Source organism: Ixodes scapularis, unplaced genomic scaffold (genome assembly GCF_016920785.2).
Source record: "Ixodes scapularis isolate PalLabHiFi unplaced genomic scaffold, ASM1692078v2 PGA_scaffold9__187_contigs__length_104089568, whole genome shotgun sequence".
Lineage (NCBI taxonomy): Eukaryota > Metazoa > Arthropoda > Arachnida > Ixodida > Ixodidae > Ixodes > Ixodes scapularis.
Genome location: NW_024609884.1, coordinates 87,369,059 through 87,396,197, shown reverse-complemented (window position 1 = coordinate 87,396,197; position 27,139 = coordinate 87,369,059). Strand labels below are relative to the sequence as shown.

General features: G+C 45.9%; 1 protein-coding gene across 1 annotated transcript in view; it reads right to left on the bottom strand.

Moving 5' to 3' along the window:
- Nucleotides 1-1,052: 1,052 nt before the first annotated feature.
- LOC121047744 (U-scoloptoxin(11)-Sm5a-like) overlaps nt 1,053-27,139 on the bottom strand; it is a 190,865-nt gene continuing 164,778 nt past the window's right edge. Inside the window, exons 4-5 of the mRNA XM_042287275.1 lie at nt 20,404-20,622; nt 1,053-1,702 (exon numbers count right to left, since the gene is read on the bottom strand). Coding sequence (XP_042143209.1) covers nt 1,514-1,702; nt 20,404-20,622 — 408 coding nt within the window. The 3' untranslated portion in view covers nt 1,053-1,513. The remainder of the gene's footprint in view (nt 1,703-20,403; nt 20,623-27,139) is intronic.

Sequence of the window (27,139 nt, the reverse complement as noted above, 5' to 3'; positions counted from 1 at the left end):
AAGGACGCCGAAGTTCGACATGAGTGGTCACAAAGCGTCCGTCTTGGCGTCGCCGCGTGCTAGCGTCGCGCTCGTTGAAAGTCACGCTGACGCAGATGTCGCGGCGTGGATCCACTAGTAATGACTTTTGGGGGGAAAGTCGCAGACTTTCTTCTAGGTAGTATTGGCTCAAGCCAAAATCGCCCTGGCTGCGGAGTGAGGCTCACAAGACCTTCAACTGACTCTAGCAGACACCCGCCCATTCGGCTGCAACGGATAAGATGGAACGAAAGCATTCTGAAAGCGAGAGAGATGACACTAGAGTTTTGTTGTTGGTAGCAGAGCCGTGCACAGAGAGAGTTTGGTCAATAGGAGGCGCGGGCAGAGCCAAGGCATGCATCAGACTCAGAAAGAGGGCTTGACATGATCTCTTGACCCACCAGCAGCCGAAAAGAATCCCCTAGCGGTGGTAGACAGAAACAGTTTTAATCATAGGTATATGGTTTTAATAAGTCCGTAAGAGTTAAATGTAGTAACCCTTCATGGTTGAAAATAGGGTGCACTTGATGTTCGGTTATGATCATGCAGAAAGTTTTAAGAAACGAAAGTGCCAACGAACTGTTTTGCTCGGACAGAGTGTGACCGCTCGGAGGGCAGATTCCCGGCCCTCGGCGCCTGGCGTACGGATTATGTCGATCGTTCCGCTAGTCGCGCTCTTCTACCGTGATCTTGGATGACCGTGATTGACATATCACGTGCACCATATTTTCAGTCACCGAGAGTTACTCCGTGACGTGCTTATTAATTTCGTTTCTCACGACCACCGCCAGGTTATTATTTCCGGCTTGTGGTTTGCCACATTCGAATTTGTGAAGACGGCCTGTAACACGCCCAGCACGCTATCGGCCAATGGCGCCTCCTCATTTGTCTCCTATACTCCCCAGCGAATGACCAAACTCGCTACATATACGGCTCTGGTTGGTAGAGTCCCGTGCACTCAGTGGACTTGGACGACGAGGTTGCTGGGCAGATTGAGACTGCCGCGACACGAGTAACGATAGAGCGCGACCGTGTAGTATAGCAATGCTTTTTAATACTGTACCAAAAGAGGCGCGAAAAGGTTTCTTATGTGGTGGCGCCGCTTGTATTGCATTGACCGCACCGGAGCGAGCGAAACGGCTCGCTCTGATACAGAAGGAACGCGCCGCTCGCTGGATCCTCGGGTTCTTCTGACGGCAAGCGGAATGAACGCGTGCCGCGTGCGTTTTTTTCCGGGGTTGAGGGCAGGGTTGGCACGTGACCGCCACCCGGCTGCGGGACGGGAGCTGCGATCAGGCGTGCTCGCTGAAAAGCAAGAGACAGCAAAAGCGAGCCCGATGAATCGCAGCCACGAAAAACGTCGCCCGTCTCCCGTCGGCCACGGCAGCCGCGGTGCGGAGACACGGTGCACCGGCGGCGCATGCTGCCGTCTTTATTGGTGGCCGCCAGAGGGACCCGTACACGAGGCGTGCCCGGCACGACTGGCAACGGGTCTTCAGGCGCAGTTCATCAGGTAGTAGACGCCCTTGGGCAGCTCGACGCGGTCCGCGGCCATCCGCAGGTCGCTCGGGCAGTAGCGCCCGACGGGGCAGGCGCAGTCGCGTTTCAGGAACGTGGCGCCGGTCAGGAAGGACTCGGAGATGGCCATGCAGGCGTCCGATTCCACGGGATCGCACGTCGGGGGCTGCGCACAACGAAGAGATTTCGGTCAGCGGCGCACGCGTGGGCCCGGAGGTTACTGGCGAGTCGGGCAAGGTGTTGGGATCGTTGGAAGGACATTTGGGCGGAACGTTTCTGTACCATCCGTCGGCAAGGTTGCCAGGTGCTCGCATGTTAATCCGCCAAATGTTTGTGAGACAGAGCCCCGAAGTCGCCAAATGTCGGGCTATAAAATAACCCAAATAGGCTAAAAAAAGCTTTATACAATGTATTTGAAACAATCTAATAACATGTATTAAAAAAAGAGAGTAAACATTACTAATTTTGAGAACCATGTGGCGGAGGGAACACAGGTACGTCACTGGGATATTACAACTCGCCCAAAACCTTCGACGGTAGTACTTCAGGTAAAAACGATTGTGTCCCCGCGACCAGCACCGAGAAAAACAAATTCGATAATGTGAAATCTATGCTTCAAGATATTTTTGAAATGTAGCCAGGATCTTTTTTTTTTTTTTTTTTTTTTTTTGGGGGGGGGGGGGGGGTTGAGGTGTTTTCACGCTTATGATTCGGATAGTTTCCTTTCTTACTCTCCTAAATTGATCTTTGTTTCCTACCTAGCTGAAAAATACAACGTTTAAGGCTTAGAAACCAAATGGCTTGAAATTGGTTGAATCTCTGGTTTTCAGTTGCCCTAAAAGAACCAACCATGAGATTTTCCCTCCAGCTACAAAAGAAGTAGCCCAAATGGCCTAGTTATACCCCAACGTGAGAACCCTGGCCGTGGATACCTTGTTGCCAACCTTATGCGTGTTTGCACGTGACGTCATCACACTAAGTTTGTGGGCACTGTTCATGCCGAGAAGAACAAATTCACCGATACACAATGTTTCCCGCAGAAGGTACGCACTCAGCAGCATGGCCACCGCAATGGCCGCTCACGTGAAGTCAGTGCAAGATATATTTGTCCATCAAACTAACGGGACGATGACCTGAAAAGACTATACATGCCTTGCATGTGACGTCATATGGCACGGTATCAGCCGCCATTGCTCCGTACCATGCTCCTCTGCCCGTACTTTGTGCAGCATACATTTCGCAAAAATAGAATTTGCTCTTCTTGGCAAGATTAAGAACAGATTAGATGGTGCCAAATGTACGCTGCAGAATTTACGGGCACAGGTGCATGGTACGGAGCAATGGCGGCAGACGTGACGTCAATGCAAGCCATGTACAGAAAGCTGAACATCTTCAACTGCATTTCTTAGCGAAATGCTGACGGATACTCTGAAATTCTTCCATAGTGACCGGAGACACGCAGCGATAAAAAAACGGACAAATTTTATTTTTTGTCCGTTTTTTTATCGTTCCATGTCTCCGATTGCTATGAAAGTCCATCATCAGCTCGCCTGTGTTTTTACCATTTCAACACTGAAATTCTTTAGAAAATTTATTTTCGAGTCAGCGCGTGCACAACGTCCCCAGGCAGGGACTGACTAAAAGAAATTGTTATACTGACAAGAGATTGAAAAGTGGAAGCTTAACTATAGTTTACTGTATGACTCTTTTTGAGGTTTTGAGGATTGTTGTACTTGGTATAATTTTTAATTTCTCCGTGCTTGCGTAGTGAAGAGACTGTTGCAAAAGGTTTGTCTGCAGTAGTTATGGAAAATATTGTTTGTCATAGCAGAGGAAAATAATAAAGCTTGTTTGTCCCACTGTTCCGAAAACTTTTAGTTGTAAATTGAAAATAAAATATGAAGAGAGAATTGAAGATATGTATTAATGATGCCTTACTAATGCACAAACTGGTACAAGTTACTAAAAAGTAATTACGTTAAGTTACTGAGTATTAGCCTTAAAAGTAATTTGAGCGGAGATTACTCAAATGGAAAGTTATTCAGTAAATTACTAATTACCGTAAAAAGTAGTGAATTACTTTTGAAGTTACTTTTATATTTTTATGCTAACAAGGAAGTACATAGGTTTTAATCCGTTAGCGAAATTTTGCTAGCTGAATAAAAAGCTGCTTGTGTTTTCACAGAAATGCTTGAATAGCTGGCGGTTCTGCTTCTGCATGCCTAATTGTTTTGTACTTCTTTTTTTTTTCGTCAATGATGTACTGCGGATGTATAATTTTTCTTTTGAGGTTCAGAACTCCTGAGCTTGATTTTGCAGACAGTGTTTGCCTGTTTGCAGTGGTGCGTAAAGTACGTCTAAAAACTACTTGGAAGTGCAAAGTAATTAGATGAGAAGTTATGTACTTCAAGTAAAGTAGTGAGTACACCGGGTGCAATGTACTTGAAGTAAAGTACTATAAATACAGTGTACTCTCGAAGCAAAGTAGAAGCACTTTTTAACGCAATCTTTTAGAATGCCCATTCATCCCCTATAGAGCGTTTTTATTTTAAACTGGTATCAATTGCTCCAGGGGAAATCGGAGGTGCATTACTTTTTTTCGGAAAGGGCGGCAAAATCGGTGGTGCATCAGTATTTTTTTTTTCAGAAATGGCGGTAAATAATATAAGTCGCCACAGAGTAACTGTTTTATTCTCGCTGACGAACTATTTAACACAATCAACTTAAAATGCACTTATTTTTATCGATCTCATAGCCACCAGTACTTCACACAAAGAAATGACCAGATGACGTCTCGAAAGACAGCACCAGATGAGCTTCAGAGTGGGTGCTGCATTTTGTTACCTCCCTTGAGTGAGGATGCAGTGTGTACACATCCTGTAGTGGGCAAGAGTTCCAACGTTGAAAAGAAGAAGCGGGGACCAGCCCTCTCTTCAAATGGGTCAAGTATCCTTGAGCTTCGGGACACAAAGAAACGCCAGTCTTCGGCGCTAATCCCGCAGTTACTCGGTTTCATTTGCGATGTGTATGTCCGTTCTCTGCGCCTCATAGGAGGGTTGTTACAGTGGGGGGCTTTTGAAAATTTTAGGGAGTTTCTGACCGCTCAAACTACTACCCTCTCTCCCGCCCCCTTGCCTACGCCACGTGCTTCCTTCCCTTTGCAAACATCAGTTGATCTTCCAATACATCTTTTTTTGTGCAGGAACGTTTGTTTACAAGCAAACTTACCACTAACATTCGAAAGTAATTTGTAATTTGAGGGCCACCGGTAGAAATCGGAAGTGAGTACTCAAAATATTGTATCAGTTTACCGCGATTGAATTTCCCGTCATGTTTCTACTCGTTATAGATGCAGCACACAAGTAATATATATACACACACACACACACACACACATATATAATATATATATATATATATATATAATTTTTTGTGTTTCGTGTTGTTTACAACTGTGAAATATGATGTAAACAAGAAAGCGCGAAATAAGAGCAGTGCAGGGAACGATCAAAGGCAGCTCACTCCGGCTTGCAGATGTTTATAAAGGTTTTAATTGGGAATCCTGTGTCGACGAGCGGGTCCTTCGTCTAGAACTGAAACACCGAAGCCGAGGTTGGCCTAATGCCGGAGCGAGTCGATCAATGACTCAACGATTCAAAATCGATGCATGAGCAGGTTCCAGAAATTGAAATTGAAGTTTTCTTTCCGGCTACGCTATGCACTAATTTGCGAAATAAAAAACCCACTCGCGTGGTTACTGGGTCCTTCAGGGCTCTCTGCTATCGTGCAGAAGATCGCGATTAAACAAAACAGATTGAACTAACTTTTCGAGAACTTCAATCCACACCCGGCGGCGCGCAAATGAGCCTTCAACTAAGCGTTGTAGATGACAAAATCGAGTGAATGTCACCACATTAATATAAATTAAGTTGCGAAAAGTTACAAGCTGAAACAGCAATTCTCACGAGAAAACTTGCACCCACCTTGCGAGCGTAGCCTATGTTCATCGACGGTAGGGTGGTAAGCTGGGTGCGCGCTCTATTCCCGAAATGTTCAGAGCATACTCGAGAGAATGGCGGTTGGGAAACGTCTTTTCTGCTTACGGACGCAACTCACTGCCGCCGAAGGTTTTGATCATTTGGAAAGCGACGGAGTTTGAAGGCAATGCAGCCCCAGTTGCCTTGTCCGATCCCGTGCAGGATACAGGTGTCCTCCCATAATACTCTGCGATTTCGGTTGTTATTCGTGCAGCCTACCGCACAATGGTGTCCTGATGACCAGGGGATTGTCGTCATTGAATTCGCTAGCTCTAAATAAATCTGGAAGCAAAAGAAATAGAAGAATTCGCGAAGAAAACGACCGAATTTGGAGCAACACTCGCGCCCAAGGCGTCCATCCGGGTCTTCCGCTCGCTCCTAAGTACTCAGCAAGAAGGAAAGCGGCGGTAGCATTTTCCCATTTTCTCTCTTGTCGCAACTCATGCTTACAAACAAACTGGAGCGCCCCCAGTGACACGCCACCAGCGGCGCGCATGCGCGATGAAGTGTGGGCAAGAATTGCCGCGTCCCATATCAACAAACCACATGCAGATGTGATGTTGTCGGTGTCGGTGTGTGTCCCGTGCTATTTTTCACATTGGAATTGTTGATTCTACTCCTTCAGAAATGTCTTACCACTTTAATGGCCTGAGCGAAATTAACGAAGCTCGTTACACCGGAAAATGTCGTGTAAATAATGTGACGTCCGGCGATTCATACCGTGTGAACGCCTCAGAATGGACGCTATAGAGCCAGATTCACATGATGAGATTCTGCTCAGTGTTTTCAGCCGCGACGTTGCTCGGGCTGCAAAAGCATGGAGGGTAGCTGCGATACTCGACATCGATACTGAAAATCACAAGCACAGTCAGACCAAGTAAATCAGGTACACGGTAACAAGTCGGTGACGGCCACTGAAAACAATGATCAACATCTTATTGTATCTACTGTTTACACTGAGCCTACTTACCCCAAACAACCTTTAAACTTCAAAGTCTTTTGAGGCCTGCACTTACTTCCTATCGTAACGTTTGGTCTACTGGCCGCTGTGGTTTGATTGAGGAGACGACACTTTGAACGAGTTTCAACAAGGAGACGACAGTTTGAACGAGCATACGGCTGTTTGAACGTCAAGACGCACTGAAGGTGGTCTGCGGGTGGTCCGGACAACTTGACGGTTTTCCCGAGTTCATTTGGGAACAAAGCAAATAAATCTGACGACCACGAGTATCCGTCAATTCAACCCAAAGTGCTTCCCGCACAAGCAATCGCTGTCTGACGGTGTCAGGTTTTCCCTTTTCATGGCACGTATCCACGTTCTCGGACGAAACGAGCAGGCACAACACATATGAAAACTGATCTTCACACCTTTCCCGGCTCTTTTAGTACAGCCCCAGTTGCGGCATTTTGACATGAAGACATGTTTTAGTCTGGTTTCTTCTAAACAACACTGGAATGCACGTCCCGCATGGTGACTTCCGCCCACAGCCTGAGACCGGAAATGCTCCCGACGCGCCATCACCGCGGTGTGACGTGACAGAGTTGAGTTGGTGTATACTATCGATAGTATCGCGATAGTCGACAATCGATATACTATCGATAGTACTATCGATAATTTTACGAGTCGATTATGGATAATACTATAGATAGTTTTATGATAGTCGACTGTTGATAGCACTATTGATAGTTTCTTTCAATATCAATAGTTAGACTTGGCTTCCACTATCGAAAGTATCGATAGTTTCGCACCACTACTACGCGTGCCACGTTTTCAAGCTTTGGTAAAATGTCCTACTACAAACATCACTTCACCAAATAAACACAACGCGTGAAACAGGTATTGCCGCGGTTACCCAAACAGCGCTAAGCGAGCTGACGAGCCGAGGGGTCCAAGATCTGCGCGGTCTGTCCTATCCGCGACGTCACAAACGATGACGATGATAGCTAGAGAAGTGGATCCTGCTTCGCGCACGCCGCCTATACACCACTTAAGATTTTTCGCAAGATTCAGATCCAGAAAGCGTTTATTTGCCACAAACAGTGGAGGGAGTTAGAGGATGGCGCCGGTGGTTTGATTGACCTGGACGCACTTGGCACGACACTAGGAAAAGGGTTAGATCAACACCTCCTAGATGACTAAACCGTAGTGCTGATAGAGGTGTCGTCACCAGCGAAGGCCGGCGCTGGGAACAGATTGGACTCGGCGACTGCGTCGCCGTTCCGCTCAAACTTGACTCAAAGCCGAGCGCTGACGAAGCCCTCGTTTCCAGATTCTGTGTCCAGCGTTGGCCAACGCTGGTGACGCATAAATGTCAGCACTATGGGTCTTCTAGGCGGTGTTGGCTAGATGAAGACGTCTAGCTTCGTCTCATAGATGAAACCCCAGGAGACTCCGCAAGGCCTCTTCCCTGCCTGGTGGTTCTGGTTGGTGGAGCCAGTCGTACAAAGATTGGCTTGGGTGCGTCAAAAATTGTCCCTGGCCTCCTTGCAGTAAGGGCAGTTCTACAAAAGGTGGTGATGTCCGCGGGTTTTTGGGTGAACATTAGATGCATGTGCTGAATCTTTCACCTCCGTTCCACTTGGCCATTCTGGCCGGAGGGCGAGCGGCTCCAGCTATGATGCGAGTGAGGATGGTCTTGTCCTTACGCCCGAGTCCCTGAGGCACGGAGTAGGGCTTGAGGGGTAGTCTTTTTCCCAGCGTGTTTTTGTAAAGGTTCTTAATTTTTGGACGCTCCTCTTTGGGATCGTATTCTTTACGATCCTGGGATATGGTGCTCCGAGGAGGTGAAGCAGCGCATCCGTGGTCGTATTGTAGTGGATTCGAACCAGCCTACTCGAGGAATAATGAGAGGGACTCGTAAGCCAGCTGATGGGCGTCTTCATTTCTGAGGATTTCAGCGTGGCCCGGTATCCACCAAATCTTGACTTTGGTGCCTTGCTTGCGGAGCTCAGCAGCCATCTTCTTAATTCTTGCATTCCTGTACTGCATCTTTGTTGTCAGTAAAGATTTTGATCTGTTTAGATCTGATTCCGTGTCGCTGTTGTAGGAGGTAAGCTAGGGCCAGGCGAATGTCCTCCAACTCTCCCCCTTTAATAGTTTTGCTTCCTGGGAGGGACTCCCTCGCGGCAATGCCAAGTGCCGGAATGCAGACTGCAGCCGCTTCAAGAGGAGCAGGAGCCTCTTCTTTTGCGTAGTAGGTGTGTGCCCCCAGGAAATCACTAGAGTCTTTCCAGTATTTAACCATTTTCTTGTGAGCATGCGCTGCTCAAGAGTTCTTCTTGCCATCTCCTTTCAGTGATGTTAGAGGTTTCCTTTCGCTGATGTCGGCTGCATCTACCCAAGAGGGGAAGAGCTCGCGTCAGTTCTGGCAAAGAAGTAATGTCCTTTCCTAATAGTCATAATATTTGTCTTCCTTGTATTGAATGATTCAGTCCTTCCTCGTGTTGCACAGCACGGACCTTGACTGTGTCGTGGAACGTATTAAAGGAGCTATGCAACAATTTTTGTACTTTGCGCAGATACCGCTTAAAACGGATCCCTTTCGTTAATCACCTATGAAACACGCGTTCGTTTTTCACCCCACGCAATAGAAGTCCCAGGAAAAAAATTCAAGAAAAACGAGCAGCGTTCACCCCCTCAACTCACAGCCAGAACAAGCGGCCACGTGATCTACAGCCGATTATATGCCGCCAGTGTTGATCATAGCCGCGCGCTGGGGTTGGCAAAGCGCAGGACACGCGCTGAGTTCCAGACATTGTTATGGATCGGCTGTTGTCGTCGTTGCAGCGATTGGACACGGGTCACAACCCGAATGGTTCTCGAACTAGCAATTGTCACGAGCCCAAGTCGAGTGCCCACGCAATGCTCGGTTCCAATCTATGAACCGCATTCAAATATCGTCACTTGGGTGTTCTGCGATCCCCGAGTTACGTCATCAATTTTTGCAAAGGAGAGATTGAATGAAACTGATCGCTTTTGTCCTTGAAATTGCACCGCAACAAAGGAGTTTCTTGGCCAGTGGCGTTGCGTGTGAGTGTCCTTGAGTCCCAGGTGTGCCAGTAAGCTCGTGTAGAGAGAAAAACATTCCAATTGAATATCGTTGCACAGCTCCTTTAAGTTGCGCCCACTCTTCGAGTCGGGTTATATTGAGTGAACATGGGCAAGCCGGTGATTGCCCTCATCGCATGACGATTTAGGACCTCCAGCTTTTTCCACTGTGTCGCGTTGAGGCTGTTGTAGTGCGCGCCGTAGGAGACCCGGGAAGTGATCAAGGCAGCCACCATGCTCCATTCTACCTCTTCTGTTGCACCACCCCTCGCGCTGCAGTCTCCGATGATCCCAAGCGCGGAGTCTTTTTCCGCCAAAGTCGGCGGGGAAACTGATGTCACGTGACTTATATACGCCAATTTCCCCGCTAAATTTAGAAAAAAAATAACGTCACGTGACCCATACGCCAATTCATTTGTCCCGCTAGATTTAGCGGAAATTTCGATGTCACATGACTTGACGTGTGGACCTATATACCATTGTTGTTTTCCCCTGAATTTAGCCGAAAAATTCACTTCACGTGACCTGACGACACGTGACATCCATGATCTTGATGAAGATATCTTGACCTTTGCGATGTTTTATTTCTCATCTATGATATACATCAATTCAATTTTCCCACTAAATCTAGCAGAAAAATTGACGTCACGGGACCTATATGCATCCAGTTTCCCACTCATTATAGAGGGAAAATAATGAAAATAAAAGTTCTTCACACCCCGAAACGACGGTTTAATGTATTCTAAACAATTTTAAACCATCACAAATAAAATACTGTATTTCATGCATGTAGGAAGTAGCGGAAAATTTTTTGTTTCTGTGATACAAAGTCTCTGGTGGACAGTAGGTTACCTTACCCTCATGTAATTTGCGAGTCCTTCGCATTTCGCTTTGTTGCTAAACAGCACTAAGTGACGCGCGTCTCAAAAATCCAAAAACATGTTTTGTGTCGTGTCCATGTATCCATCAAAATCCTCCAGATGAGCGTTCATGTCCACTAATATACTATCATGGTTTCCACCAGCTTTCTGATATCTCGTGATATAGAGTCCATAATTTCTATGTTGTATTCCTCAGCATTACACTCCGTCCGCATGAAAAGAAAACCCAGGATGACACGTTCTGTGCATTTATCCCCTAATATTTTAATATGCCCGAACTGTCCGTTATTTTAAAAAGGGCTTCAATTCCACCACCCTTTCTTTGTCCACCTTTTCTATTACATACTCCCACACATAATCAATTGGAGGCTGCGTCGCACCTTGAAAATAGGTTTCTACAAAGCCAAACAAACTCGTACTTTCCTGGTGAAAATGTTGTTCTATTTCTTCCCATTTTATCCTACTTCTATTATCACCTTGCATATTTGTATGCTTATGCTTGTTTGTCCTTTGCGTTTTTGTTTTCCAGTTCTCTTTCAGCTACGCTCCCAGCCTAGCCTCCTAGGCTTCGTTCTTCGGGCTCTTCCGTAGACTTAAAAAAAGGCGCAAACCTGCATTCAATCTTTGGACCCACCCTCGTTCCGGTATGCTCAAGGTAATGGATACCATCCCCAACAAGTAGATGGGCAAGAGCTTGCTGAAACACCTCCCTGTTGATGCCATAACCCATGGCTACCATTTCAGCCCCTTACTGGACTTGCTTGCACCGCGCTCCTCTCTAGTCGTATCATCTGTCCATAGATCTCGGCACATAACTATGTGCGACCTCTGCGTTCTTTCTCTCAGCTTTCTCACCCCAGTTTCAATTTCCGTTCCCAGGTATTGCTCTCTTCCCTGAAGAACGTCGTTAAGTCCAGCGCGCACAACACCCAGGTTTTGTCCATCTACGCAACTATACACAACATGTTCTTAGCCTCAATTTCTCCCACAAAAGCTTCCTGGTATGCTTGTATCAAATACTTTACTAGAAAATACATCTAACTCCGTGAATATTTAATGGTCTTGGCGCCGACAGCTTTTCCGTTGTTTAAACGGCTGGACGCGCTGCCTCGGGGTTTTCCCCTTTGAACTGGAAGGGGTGGCTGCCGGTACTATCGTTGAGGAAACCCGTCGAAACGGCGGAGTAAGCCGCCTTTGCTGTCTTGGAAAATCTGTTATCGCGGTGCATCGGCGGCTGCCCTTTTCCCCTGCGAAGGGCGAAAGCGCGACAGCGTCGACAGCGCGATGCCATGCGTTCTCTCGGCCCGGGGGGGGGGTTCCCAAGCCGTTGAGGGAGGATTTGGTGCTAAAGACGCGCTGTCTATTGGAAATGAGCGAAGCAGAATGCATTCTCAAAATAAAGTATTTGCTTGTACTTTCATTTTCTAATCCTTCTTTACCTTACCCCCGAGACTTACCCTTAGTATGGATTGCCACGTTTGTCCCCTTACCACTATTCTGCCCGCCCTACGCGAGCGATTCAGTGTAGCAAATACTTTACTAGGGAAAATAAATTCCACTCCGCTCATTTGCATTAGACATAGGGGCGGATTAAAGTACGGGCTAGGGCCTATTGAATATAACCCTTCAGCCCTGATCTGCGATGGAACCCTCTCAGCCCTTCAAACCTCTTCAGCCCATCAAACCCCTCAGCCTTTCAAACCCCTTCATCCCAATAAAGCCCTCAGCATTTAAAACCCGTTCAGCCCTTGAGCTTTGAGCTCCTCCAGACTTTCAGACCCCTTCTGCCCTTCAACCCTTTAGACGTCCAAATGAGTGTGAATCATAGACCGAAAATTCGGTTTAAAACAGAATTGGAAGTTTTTTTTTAGAAATTGCGTTTTACACGCATGTTGTAACTCAGTAAGACGATAAGAACCAACGTGTACTCACACCCGGGCGCAATCAGCTGGAAACAAAAGCAAATTCTTTGTCGCTAAAAATATATATCTTTCGAGGTACTCACAATGCCGCTGGGCAAATTCCTGAGATCTACGGTAGTTTAACTCAACCCAGGAGGTGCACCACACAAACACGTACACGAAAACGACGAACGCGAAGCCAACATCCGCCGGCGTTGACAAAATTATGGGCACGGTCACGGTGCCGTCGTGATAACGTGTCCGGCGTCTTTTTCTCTCGCTGAATGAGCTTGTAAAGCTGGACGGAACAAGAGGCACAAGAAACAGGGCACTGAGAGACTTTCTTCCTTATCCGCACACTGAGCTGCTCTGGCGCACACTGAGCTGCTCTGGAAGATAGATTGCACGCGTGGAACCGGAAGGCGACACGGAGCGTCCGTTTGTTGGATGATTTGCTGTTTATTGACGCAAGGGCTACCATTGGGTCAAAGAAAGCCAGTATTTGGTAGTGTATGTTCTAAATGTCAAAACTAGTCGTGGCTATTATCATAGCTGTTATATTTAGGAGGTTAGGCCGTATCTAGACAGACATGTCAATAGTTGACGGTAAGAGAGTTAAGGGCTATCTGATAAAATGCATGCCGGATGAAAAGGGATGCGGTCTCGTTTGAGTGAGTTCGATAACGTGTCCAACATGGATGGGTACGTTGGGCTAATGAAGAGGTGTAGAGTGGTGAGTATAGTGTACCAGTTATCATATTCCTGGGAGGGGGTGGAGTGAGATTTATCCAGGAGGTAACTCTGAGTAAGGTAAAACCAATGCTTTAGAGGGGCCAGGAGTACATGCTCACGTCGTGTTAAGTATTCTGGAAAATGCCAGGGGTGAGTCTGAGGTTTATTTTTCTGTTTCCATTAATTTTTCCATTGAGTGTGCACGTGTTATTGCGATAATGCTGGTGTTGTCGAAATCAATCTGGTGGTCTTTGACTTCGCAGTGCTCAGCGACTGCGCTGCGCTCGTGGTCGAGCTTGCGAACGTCGTTTTTGTGTTGGCGTATTCTTTCATTAAAGTTCTTTGTCTCGCCGATGTAAGTGGGTGGACAATCTGCGCGAGGGATCTTATAAACCACGCCCTGCGTTTTTCTTTCGGAGGGCGATCTTTTGGGCGGGGCATGAGTAACCCAAGCGTGCACATCGGCTTGTGGGCCACGCTGATTCCTTTTATAGCTAGCAGGCGTGCAAGCGCCTCGCTTGTTCCTTTGATGTAGGGTACGCAGATGCGCGAGGTTGAGCGTGGCTGCGTACAGGCTTGTGGTTGCTGGTGTCTGTGATCTCGAGCCTGACGACGAGCAACGCGTTGGATAAAGGTGCTCGTGTATCCGTTCTTTTTGTGATCAGCACAGACGGTTTTCTCCTCCTTTCTTCTGTCAGCCTCAGAAGAGCATATAGTCTTCGCCCTAGACAGCAGTGTCCTAACCACCGGTGCTTTGTGACAGTCTGGGTGATTGGAATCAAACTGGAGATAACGTCCAGCATGCGTGGCCTTCCTGTAAACTGAAAACTTCAAGTCTTCCTTTTCTCTTCTCACGAGCACGTGGAGAAAAGGCAAGGAATTGTCGTTTTCAAATTCCGCTGTGAATTGGATAGCCGGTTCGATGAAGTTGAGGTGTGAGAGGAGCCTGTCCACTTCAGCTTTTTGAAGGATGCAAAAGCAGTCGTCTACATACCGCACAAATATTTTGGGCGCAGTAGCGAATGACTGCAGGGCCTCTTCCTCAATGGCTTCCATGCACAGGTTAGCCGTGGTAACGGAGACAGATGCGCCCGTGGCGGTTCCGCTGGCCTATTTAAAATGTTCTCCCTTGATGCTAAAGTAGGTGTTGCTAAGGCAGAAAACTCAAGGAGGCGGCACAGTTCCTCCACACTAAGGGTGGTCCTGTTGTGCAGGTCTTTGTCTTTTTCGAGAGTCGTCCTGGCAGCTGTAACTGCCAGGGGAACCGGCACACTTGTGAAAAGTGAGATTACGTCGAAAGAGACTAGGCGTTTCTCAGCGCTCACCTTCAATTTCAATGGCTACTGTGGCCGCTCCTCAACGGCCACAGTCGCCCCTGACGAAGAATCAAGTCAGTTCGAAACGTAGGGCTCCTACATGTTTAGGAATTGGTTGGTTGCTATATTTTAATTAAAGAAAGAATTGCTCTGGTATGCGACAAGATATGCAGAAATATATTCTTTTCTTAAAACTTGAGTTATTCGAAGGGGAGCTATATTCGGGGATAACATTTCATAGGTATTAGAAAATAGGACGAAAGCGCGTGCGCATTGGCGGGCGCAACCTCTCCCCTAACTTTAATTAAATTGCCAAGAAAATGTATCTCCTGGTATAGCTAGGTGATACCAGCGTAATACCAGCATTTTGATGTTTCGGTATTTTAAAGTTCCGGTGTTTGAATTTTCGGCTTTTCGAATTTTCGGGGTTTTGAATATTCGATGCTCTGAACTTCGGCATTCTGATAATTCGGCATTTCGATTTTCGGCGGTTTAAATTCCTCCCGTTTGTGCATAGCAAGTCTTGCAAGTTTTTCAAGTCTGTCCAGGGAAGGTTCACCTCTGTTTGAAGTGCTTGAACATTTCGTGCAGCACAGCAACATCATCTTTTTTACTACCAGGAATTTGTACATGACCCGGTACCTAACAAAAAGACGTGTGTGCCTTTTAATTAAAGTGCTGGAATACGTTTTCTTATCACAATGATGAATGGGTGGAATTGTGGTAGCACAGCAATTTGTGCCTGCAATACACTTTGCGTGTCTGAGGAGATAACGATTTCGTTACAGTACCCACGCTCTACAAGCAGAAAATTAGGCGAATTGGTTAACATATGTTTTGTTTTCTAGTTCGCTAGAATAAACATTTAGTTTAAAGTCAGCGCTGTGTCTGCGCATTCCTTGCTTCTTGCGTCTCGTTTTTTTTTTTTTTTTTTTGTACTGTTTTATTCAAGCTCTGCATAGTTAAGTGCAGCCAGGACAGCATAGGCCCCTGCTGTAGAAATAGAAACACGTCTTGAAAGTCTGAACTGTTGTGTTTCTAGTTCTGTAATAAAAACACAACCCACGTAATCTTTCGTTTTTTAACCATCTGTGTATGTTTTTAAGAAGTCTTTGCATTTCTCTGTCATTTCGTTAAATGTCAGTTGGTATATTATTTCGTTATTTGTTTGTAATGTGATGCCGAGGGGCGGGACAATGTGTGGTTAATTGTGAAAAAAGCTTTTACTACCTGGGATGTATAATATCGTCATATGCTACATGCCGGGGTAATGATGCAAATTTTAGACCGTATGCGATTGACAAATTTTGAATGGCCGCCTGGAAAACCGCCGTGACATCACTTCATCGGCCACTCCAGCCGTCGGTGCACTGGTGCTTCGTCCAAACGCAATGCACACTTTCTGCCCGCAATCGGCCCCAGATGTCATAAACAATTTCCGTGTTCCTCCTATACGGTCTAACCGCACGCCGGAATCCTGTCTGGAACCAGTGACTTTAGTTTGGACCGCTCTTCATCCTCCCCACCCCATCGCATTGTGCTAGTGTGCTGCCGTGCTGTCTCGACAAGTTCAGGGTCACGCCACAAGTATTCGAAAACTTCCCCCCTTTCGGCTGCGCAATGCGGGCGAGAAGAAAAAAACCACGCAATTACCTTCCACTTACGGTTGGCCCCTCGCTCTCCAAACTGTCCAAACTTAACAGCAACATTTACTCATTCAACGGGTAGCGGAAGTCGCAAAGACTGCGTTTCGGAACCCGCAAGCCGATATCCGGTTTCGTTTAGATCGGCTTTAAACTACGTATTGCCGAAAACTCAGACTCGGCAAGAATGTTGCACTGGACTGTAGTGCAACATCCTTGCGGAGTCCGAGATTCCAATACAAACTTCGCAAAAAAAAAAAAAAGGTATTTTTTTTTTTAACTTTTAGTGACTAGAGGTTGGAATAAGGTGCCAATGTTAAAAAAAAATGTACAGTAACCCGAATAAAAAGTTTGAAGAAAAATATCTGTTTAGGATTTCGAACGTTCTAGTCTGTTAACCCAAAGTAATGCAACTTCCTAATCTTATTCCAACCACTAACACGGCATTCTGGCGCAGTCTGGGATTTCGGCAATGCGTAGTTCAGATTTAAATAGAAAAAAAAAAAGAACCTGGTTTTCTTTTTTACCCTAACATACGACATAACCTGAACAAGGTTTGAGTTGGGCAAGTTGGAGGTAGATTATGACGAGGCATATTATAAACAAACCATGATGAGCGAAAAAGGTGCCCGGTACTTTGTTTTTGCTGTTCTGAGTGTGTGTTATTCTCTGCGATCCATATATATCAAGTCAGGTAGTCATAGCTAGGATTCCGTGTTTTCGGAGTTCATTTTTCGTTGAATTCGGGGGATGCCTTGTCGGAGTTTATTTTTTCCCCAAAAATTCGAAGTTTATAGGAGTTTATTTTTGTTTGATTCCAAAATCTCCGAAATTCGGAGCTTAATTTCGCAGTGTTTCCCATAAAAAATAAATGAATAATATCCGGGTGTAAACATTGCTACATAAAGAAAAATAAAACGCGCTTATATCGATTAATATTTCTTCAGCTGGATTTACTGTTGGTGCCAATGCCATTAGCAATACCAATTTGTCCCACGGCAAAAGTTGCACACATGTGTGGCTTTGATAGACGTCGATACCTTAGAAATAAACTCCTAGAGGTAGTCGCTGGGAAGCACGTATTCACCCCATCCTATTCCATGCTACCCCGCGGCCGCGCGAGGTGGAGTGGTAAAGGGTAGAATAGGGAAGTTTCAACTGCCCCTCTTCCTATTTTATGCAATCTCTATGGTCCATAGCTTTAACTGTTAGAGAACACAACCTCTCCTTCCTCTTAAAACACAAATAGTGTGCCCCAAACTGGAAACCAACAAAGAGGCTCTTGTCGTGACCCGAAAGAACAATGACGTGTCGTCCTGAACATTAACAAGATAAGCGATAAGACCCCTTCTGCGAATGATCCGAGATTTGAAAGATAACTGTGGTGGCATTTTCTCGGGACCATTGACCCTGTGCGCTGAGCAAAGTTAATTGTAAAATACCGTTTTTATTTAGTTTATTGGGGGGGGGGGGGGGGGGGGGAGGGGGGGGGGAGGGGGGGGGGGACAAGGCATTGGCACGTAAAAATTCGGAGTTTATCGGATAAATCAGAATTGACGAAAATTTTACCGGCGGGTGTATTTCGGAGTTTTTCGGATTTATCCGAAAACACGGAACCCTGGTTATAGCAAAGCAAAGCAAGGGTGAAGTGCAAATGCAAAGCAAGGGTGAAGTAGGCCGTATTTATGTTGAAGAGTGTGCGCTTGGGCCTAATCGGCATACTATAGCTCAAAAACATGCATACATTATGTCATACACTCTAAAGAAATCTGGTCCTAAAAGAACTCTTAGGGATTCTCCGGCTTGTCCGTATATTGCACCTTAAAAAGTTTTATAAAAGGACACTGACACCCCCCCCCCCAAATATAGTCTTATTTATTTTTTTTTTGCCACGCGATTCATTATGGTGCCAGACGACTACCCAATCAATATTTTGGTAAAACATAACGTATAGTTAAAAAAAAAAAAAAAAAAAAAAAAAAACGCAGCGTTGGAAACCGAAATTGAAACTGAACTCGGGAGGAAGAAGGAATATGGAGAAGGAGAAAGTTACCAAAAGTCACGTGACTGTGCAGCTTTTTTTCTTTCTTTCTTCTTAAATCAACGTATTTTCAACTTAAACCTGGATGTCTTATATTTAGTCTATTTTTTTAGTATTGAATGTGTGCCTTCGATGACCCACGACTTTGATTAAATTTGGTGGTCGTGTCTAAACCAAAGAAAACGGCCCGCGACTACGGAGTAGGGAGTGAGCGCGACTCAAAACGGCCAGTTCTCGATCGGCGGCTTTCGGGCGGGAAGAAACCGAATTTCGAGGCGGCAAATTGTGTTCTGGGTAGTTGGGCTCTCATATGTCATGTACCAATAAAAACCTTGGTGAGCATAAATACCCTGTCAGTGTCCCTTTAAGCACCTCTAAAAGGGTTCTCTGTGAAAAACACATAAGGTGTTTTTTTAAACCCCTTTTTTGATGCGAAAGAGTTCTGCATCACGCAGTTTCCGAGCCAGGGGACGATAGTGCTTGAGGCGAAACCGTTCTTCGCGAGCTGAAGAAGTTCTCGGGGCGTCGCAGAACCTTTCAAGACGAATTTTTTGGAGTGTTTGGTTCTTTCGTATGGTATGATGGCTTCATCATATGATCCATATGATTGCGATACCTTCAATCGGCATGTTGAAATGAGAGTTCTAAGGACCTGCAGGTACTTTTTCTTTGCACAGTCCTTTGTTTTAGTTAGCCACCCTCCAACGCTGCTGATGTCCCCCCCCCCCCCCCCTCCCCCCCCCCCCCCTTTCCCCCAGGAATCAGGGAAGCTGGAGAGGATGTAATATTGGTGTGTCCGGCGCAGGGCAAGCGCGAAGCCACCCCTGGCTGGCGGGAAATGTTTGATCCCTTGGGGACGGAAGATGCCCCGTGGCGGTAGTACGGGGGAGTTTGGTAAAAAAAGACCCCGAAGGCCGGTCGCGGGCGTGTTTCGTCTGCCCGTGGAATGTAAATAAATGGAAATACGTTAACCCATCAAGTCGTCACCATTGCAACTGCCTCGCCATTGGAGGCATCAGCCACCGGTCGCGGAAAGCTTTTTTCAACATCTGACGCCCCTCCCCACACCAACAAGAGTTTTACTGTATTATTAGTTGGGGTATATCCGTTACCTTATTCGGATATGATAATCTCGTTTATATTTGGTTATGGTTCATAAGAATCATAATCCTTATACCTTCAGGTGTTATGTATGAATGCTACTTTTAGTGAGGAAGCTTAAAAAAAGCAGTGATAATCCCTTGGATGTTTGTTACACTATTCAAATATGGTTGCTTCGCATGTTGTGATGAGTTATGGCTCCTGTGGATCTTATCATCTTTATAACTTGAAACGGCAAGTATGAATGGCACTATCAATAAGAAAGCTTTTAAGAAAGAGACATATTTCCTTACGTATATCTTATATTATTCATGAATGTGAACTTTATGAGCGGTGCCGCTGGTACATTAGGAGGAAGCTCTAGCAATTCATTATGCGGTTACCTCCCCACTGAGCACATTCAGGTCCAATCACTGATACCTTCAGACTGCGCCCAACGAATGAGGCTGCTCATATAAAACGGGTTCAAAACAGTTATCAGCGCAGGGCCAAAAGCACGTGGCGAAACGTTCCGCCTAGTGTCTCTGTGCACTGGACGTTTTTGAACCCAATCACACTCTAAAAAAAAGCTCGTGCGTCTTCTTTTCCGCACAACACTCGGAGAGCAAATCACCGTAACTTGCGGAGGCAGGTCAGCGAATGACGATGCCGAAACATAGGTTTAGACCAAAAAAACGCAGTCTGAGTTGTGACATTAAGCAATGGAAGCGTGACGTTTTGTATTGCTTAATGTCACAACTCAGGCTGCGTTTTTTTTTTTTTTTTTTGTCTAAACGTATGTTTCGGCATCGTCATTCGCCGAGCTGCCTCCGTAAGTTGCGGTGATTGGCTCTCCGAGTGTTGTGCGTGAAAGTAGACGCACAAACTTTTTTTAGAGTGCATTGCGAGGGTCCGGTCGTTAGCTGGACGCGCTCTTTAGATAGTGATGATTGACCCTGCACGTGCTCAGCGAGCAAGTACAGAGCATCGGTACGGGGTGTCGGCCATGGCCAAAGGATGACAGGGCGGGACCGACCCAATGATTTCATTTCCTCTGAGTGTCTAACGTCCCTTAACCATAACCATCGTCAAATGATCACAAAGCGACAAACCGTGCACACTTTCACTGGAAATGACTTGAATCCCTCTTTTTTTTTGACCAACTGGTGAAGATCCCCCAGAGCTTACGGGCTTGCAGAGTGAGCTGACGGCCATGGAGGTGACGCCGTTGTTGTACTGGTGGAACTTGGTCTGGTTCTGGGCGAAGATGTGCGTTGGCGGGCAGAGGCAGTGCACGCGGGCCGTGTTGACCAGCTTGCCGCTGGTCGCGAACGACATCTCCACGTAGCTGCTGTACACCACCTCTTCCGTAGAGCACACGCTCAGCCGTGGCGATCGCTCGCAGTACTGCACCAGGAAGCATTGAAAGAAGCTCTACAAATCACTAGTCCCTGCTCCCTTGCACAGGTCGCCATTCCCGATTCGTTCAGAATCACGTCTCTGAATGGTTCGAAACGTTCTCATTAATTCCAAGCACACTAAACACTTTCACACGCTTAAAGCTGTAAATCGGCTTTAACCAAAGCGAACCCCCTAGAGCCGCAGTCACACTTCTCATCCATCTTAAGGTCCACTCACATACTTGTCTTTGACTACGCCCGACTTGGATACGACCGGTGTTTAAGCCTCTCGTGACGGCGTATACGACCGGCTTCGCTGCTGCGGAACCGATCGTAAGCCATCATGAAAGGCTTGAAGACCGGTTTTTAGCCTCTCCGGTCGTAAGCAGTCGCAAGTGTGTGAACGGGTCTTTACATATTCGTTGCACACACACAGATTCGCTGCCGGCATACTGACAGAATTATCGGCGTACACTCCTCAAGCATGATCAAGCATGTTCGCTTCATACATGATTCAAGCATTTGTAAAGACATTTTGTGTATGCCCAATGTTCATAACACTCGCCTCAGAAGTGTCTGCAGGCTGTCGATGTATTAGTTACAGCGGCTTAAGGGCGTTGCGGCAACAACATTAAACATGATTCCCCGAAATCAGGATGCTGGTGGTCTTGGCAGCATCTTAGAGCTATTTTTTACGAGTTGCGATAAGTTAACGTAAACACGTATACTACAGTCCCCGAAAAAAAAAAAGAGAGAAAAAAGTGTAGGGTGTTTTTAATCGCGAAAACTAAACTACGCATTGCCAAACGCCCATGTCTCTCTCTACCAAAACGTAGCGCGAGAGGTTCGGATCAGAGGCCAAAATTTCAGAACGAACTGTTTTTTTATTCAAAAAGTTATAAGCGATGTTTGAAACCTTTCAGGGGGAAAATGGTGGCCCAGGATGACCACGAATACATGGGGCTGAATGGCGAAAACAACCGGAAAGGGGCCCCATTTTCCCATTTAAAGTTTAAAAAAATCACTTAGAACTATCGACTGAGACAGCGTGGTTACTTCTGAAAAATTGGAATGCACTCTAAAAAAAAAAGGTGTCAAAGGAGAGTAACTGCCCTAAGTTACCCTACTTTAACCCTCTCTTCCTCCAAGTTACTCTTTCGCGACCGCTTCTTTCGATGATACTCTCCCTTAACCCTCACTCGAACTCTAGAGTAACTGTAGCTAGAGTTAGTTTCTTCTCGCGATATCACGGGCTGTCAACAGATGGCGCCGCTATGGGGTCGGCGCATTTTCGACGCTGTTGCGCAGATTTTTGTTGTTGTTGTGTTTTTCTTTTTCCGGGGAAGGTTTTTTTTTCCCTAGCCGCTCCTTTTTTTTTTGGGGGGGGGGGGGGGGGGGAGATGGGCAAGGATATTTTAATAAGTGAGTTGATACAGCCTACCTTTACTTAATTTTGTCAACGCGCAATTCAAATGTTTTTTCTGCTAATTAAAAAAAAAAAAAAAAAAGAAACTGCAGAATTTACAGGTGGTTTTTTGCTGCTCCTTCGTGCATATGCGTCGCCAGCGATACGAGCTTATAGGGACCTCCAAATGAGGCCGCCGATGTCCGCGTCTATGCATCGCCCTCCCGTCGCGGCCAAACGCATGGGACTTTCGCTTTAGATTATTATGTTGACTTATGATCTTGATAGAAAAGCTTCGTACCCTAACTACGGGTTTATGGACTGCGCTTCGTGTCAGGAGAAGAACATTTTTTGCCTCCAACATGGTGACAAGGCACTGATAGTAGACGACAATGTTGGTTTTGACCTACAGTTTAGCCGGAAGTGACGTCAGCTGCAACAAACGTATACTTAGAAGCGCAAGAAAAAAAAAAAAAACAACCGAACTGAAAGAAGTAGTAGTGCAAACTCAGAGCGGCTACCGGCAGCTCAATTTTATTTGGAAAACACGAACGTATTTGCACACCAGCGGCGTAGCCAGGGGACGGGGTGTTGGGATTTGAAGGGTCGGAACACCGCCGAAGTTTCATGGTTGTCCCCCTTTAAGGCCCGTTCACACTCTTGCAACCGAGTGCGACCGAGAGAGACCAAACCGGTTTTTAAGCCTCTTGCGATCTCTTAGGACCAGCTCCGCTCAGTGCATCCGGTCCCAAGAAGTCTTTCTCGGTCGTACTCGGTTGCAAGAGTGTGAACGCGCCTTTACCCCTTCCACTTTTCCAATGTCAGTATTTTTTTGTGTGTGTGTTTCGTTTCGACAATCCACTACGGCGAGGAGCGGTGCATGCCCACAACATACCGAAGCAAAACGAAAAAGACGACGCTGTCCGTGGACTGCGTGAAAAACACATCTCCGGCTCCGGCTCTTCGAACAGCCCTCTCCAAACTCGGCCACGTTTGTAACCGAAGCCTTTCTTCAGGCTCGCAGGTGCGAATGGCTTAGCTCCCGACGTCATAAAAGCCGCGAAATCCTGACCTCGAAAGACGCTGGCCTCGCTTCGGGGGATGCAGGCGGCTTAACTAAAGTTCCCCTACCCTTTGAGTGTCAAGGACTCGACGACAATTTCAGGGCAGCACAACAAAATTCCAAAATAGCAATGATTTGACTTTACGAACCCTACAATGCGGAGAAAACCGGACGACAAAATAACAAACAGCTTAGCGTTTTTTTTTGTTGTTGTTTTTTTTGTTTTTTTGCTCCGTTTTTTTTTTTTTTTTTTTTTAGGGTTCACTCGCCTGCGCTTATTTAGCTTCAATATGGCACAAAAATGCAAAAAACACACACACACACAAACATCCCCATCGTTAAAAAAAAACAAAAAAGAAAAGAAGCAACAGAGAAAAGCGACAGCATATGCACTGTTGAAGCATATTTGTAATGCTCATAATCACTTGGTTTCAAAGCGTATCTAGTTGACTTCTTTAATCGCCGAAGTGGGTAATGTTTACATGCTTGCGTTGAGCACGTGAGTCGTGGAACTTTTTCAAAAATGAGTTCAAAAACCAAGCCGTTCTTGACGTTCTTTTTTTTTTTTTTTCTTTTTTTTTAAGAATGATTATTGACCTACAACTTCAAGCGTGTCATCACCGTCTCCAACAGCTAGAGTCGGCACATTCTCGTCAGGCAGCATCGTCCGCCCTAGGCGAGTGCGATGTTGTGGCCAACGACGTCGGTCTCTACCCATACAAAAATGTCCTATGGTCGGCTATAGAAAATTCTTTGTATGGTCGGCTTTAGCTATTTGGCCCAATTAGCTAAAGAATTTTCTATGGCTGTCTTTAGCATTTCTTATGGTCGCCTTTATGGGGCTCTTTAGCTTTGTCTATGGCCCTATCGCTGTCCAGCCATAGCGCCCTTTAGCTTGTCTAATGGTTGGCTAAAGACTCCTCTATGGCTTATCCTATGGCTCTCTTTAGCCAGCAAACTCTAAAAAAATTTACTTCAAGTTCCCCAAACTTGTGAACGCTACATGGTAGATATACATACATCTCTGAACACACAGAATACACACAACACAAGCAGAACACTACCCCACAGAACAGAAACAACGCAGCAACACCGGACTGCCATTTATACATTTAGTACGAACGTATGCTATGTTCGCACTAGCTGTATATATAGCAGTCTAATTTTTGAATCCGACTTTCCCGGTGACCCATCATTTGTCTCAAAAACACGGAGAGGCGGAGCAAATATTACTCGTACTTAATACATTATTTGAATTGTCTCTTGGAATAGCCTCCATCTCTTAATTCGACACCCTGAAAAAAGCAAATGTAGATCATTAGGCTAATTAACTAAAATTTATTGATTATCTTTTTTAATAATTAAGTTTGATGAATCACGTTGACAATGCAGTGATGACATGCAGTACACTGGTGCTGAAGATTGCAATCAAGCTATTGCTTGGTTACAGTGTTCGGCGCCATTGTAATTTATTTTAACTTTTGGGGGGTAATAATTAATGTTAATTGTGGCACAAATATTTTAATGGATTTTTCAAACAAACGATATTACAAATTTTCACGACTCGTTGCAACAGCAGAGAACATATCTTGGGTCATGGTTTGTCACCTCCATTACAAAAATTTAGTATTGATTTAATTTTCTAACGTCGAGTGTTTTTACTAAAAAGTAAGCGCCGGTAGTGATTTTCTATAGGCGTGGAAAGAAAATGTATTGGTTCTTGGCCTTTAGACTCGGGGCCATAAATTTGTCTATAGACGAGTAAAGACAAATAATTGGTTTCCAGTATTTAAACTCGGGGCCAAAGGATTTTTTATAGGCGGGTAAAAAACATTTCTTGGTTCGCTGTCTTTAGAAATGGGGCCATATAATATTCTATAGGCGTCTAAAGCAGTTTTATTGGTTCCCAGTCTTTAGACTCTGGGCCATAAAATTTTCTATAGAGGGTTAAAGACAATTTATTGGTTCCCAGTCTTTAGACTTGTGTCCATAGACTTGTGTCCTTTAGACTTGTGTCTATAAGCGGGTAAAGAAAATGTATTGGTTCCCAGTCTTTAGACACAGGGCCATAGATTTTTCTATAGCTGGCTGTAGCTGTCTTTATGGATTTCTATGGCCGACCATAGAGGGCCATAGGGGGTGATAAACAGCCATATAAATTTCCATAGACAACCATAGACCATTTTTGTATGGGTATGTCGCAAGCCTCGACTTCGATCAAATCGGCGGCCTGTGCGGAGCATTCGTTTTGTTAAATACACTTCCTGGGGAAGTACTGGTTTTGACACAGATGTGGAGGGACCGCACCGCGTAGCGCGTCTCGGCGGTACAGGCAACTAGCATTTGCCTAGAGGCTTTGTATCCTAATGTAACCCGCCTGCTTAGCTTAACCCGCCTGCTTACGCAATAGCTTCCACCATGCTAATTATAAACACCGTCGAACTTGTTGTCCGTAAGGTAATGACGTCACGAGAGGAAACCATAGGAGGGCGCCACCAGAACATCTCGCCTCTAATAGGGGCTGCGCTTTTGAACATTCACCGAAATATGCACATCGGCACCGAAAGGGTACTCTCACTTCTTTCTATCGACCGACGGCGGCTTCCACTAAATGTTTAGACCCCAAAAAATGATAGAAACTGGAATTTTTTTCTTCCACTTTCTCGTAAAACGACAACGAAGAACGGAAATAGCCTAAAACATGACTATACAACGATATTTTCTGAAAAAAATGTGATCCGCGCAGGGGAAGTACTGGTTTTGACACAGATGTGGTGGCACCGCACCGCGTAGCGCGTCTCGGCGGTACAGGCAACTTGCATTTGCCCAGAGGCTTTGTATCCTAATGTAACCCGCCTGCTGCCAATCCTGGCCACCATGCTCGTTAGCAGCGCTGAATCGGAACGTTTGTTTTCTAGACTCCGAATACTGGGACGTTGAAGCACCTGAGGGCTTCAACGTCCCAGGGGCGCTTGCTACTCCGTTCCAAGCTGAGACCAGACGCTCCGCCTTCAACGCGAGCTCGCTGGCTTCGGTAGTGCTTTGGTTGCGCGTGCCTGCGCGATCACACTTGTTTTTGCAAGGGCAGAAAGATGGCGACGTGCGCGATCAAAAGCGTCGCTGTGGTCGGCCTTCTACGATTGGCCGAATGGTGACTATGACGTCAGCAAAGGTTTTCTCATCGACAGAAATAAGAGTAATGAAAGAACTTCATTTTTGTCGGTGTTGGTAGTGTTGGTTTCAGAGCGCAATAGCTTCCACCATGCTAATTATAAACACCGTCGAACTTGTTGTCCGTAAGGTAATGACGTCACGAGAGGAAACTGTATACGAGGGCGTCACCAAAATATCTCGCCGCTAATAGGGGCTGCGCTTTTGAACATTCACCAAAATATGCAAATCAGCACCGAAAGGGTACTCTCAGGCCTGGTTCACACTTGCGAATCGGCGGGCGAATCTGCAAGAATTCGGCCGCCGGGCGTAGCGTCCCCTGTGCATTGCCGCGGCCAATTCCGCTTCGGCGACAGCGCATTAGCTGTAAGTGTGAACCAGGCCTCACTTCTTCCAATCGACCGACGGCGGCTTCCACTAAATGTTTAGACCCCACAAAATGATAGAAACTGGTATTTTTCTCACACTTTCTCGTAAAACAACAACGAAGAACGGAAATAGCCTAAAACATGACTGTACAACAATATTTTCTGAAAAAATGTGATCCGCGCAGGAGCAATGAGCGTGACGCTTCACTATTCACTTCACTCATTGCCCCTCTGCGCATTGCAGTTTTTGTGTTTAATCGTATTCTAAACTTCGCTATTCTCTGGCACTTTTCCATAGTTTTCGGTCATTGGATACCCGAGTGTTCCGCATTGAAGTGCACGCACCGTAATTTTTTGTGAGCCTGTTTAGACTTTTCTGCTCGATTTTCTGACTGCGTTCTTTCGTCGTTTAACATTAAATTCTCCTTTTTTTAAATACTGGACGAACGATATGGTGGAAAAGGAGGTTGGACTTTTGTCGTCTAAGAAACAGGAAAATAGCAAACAAAATTGTGTT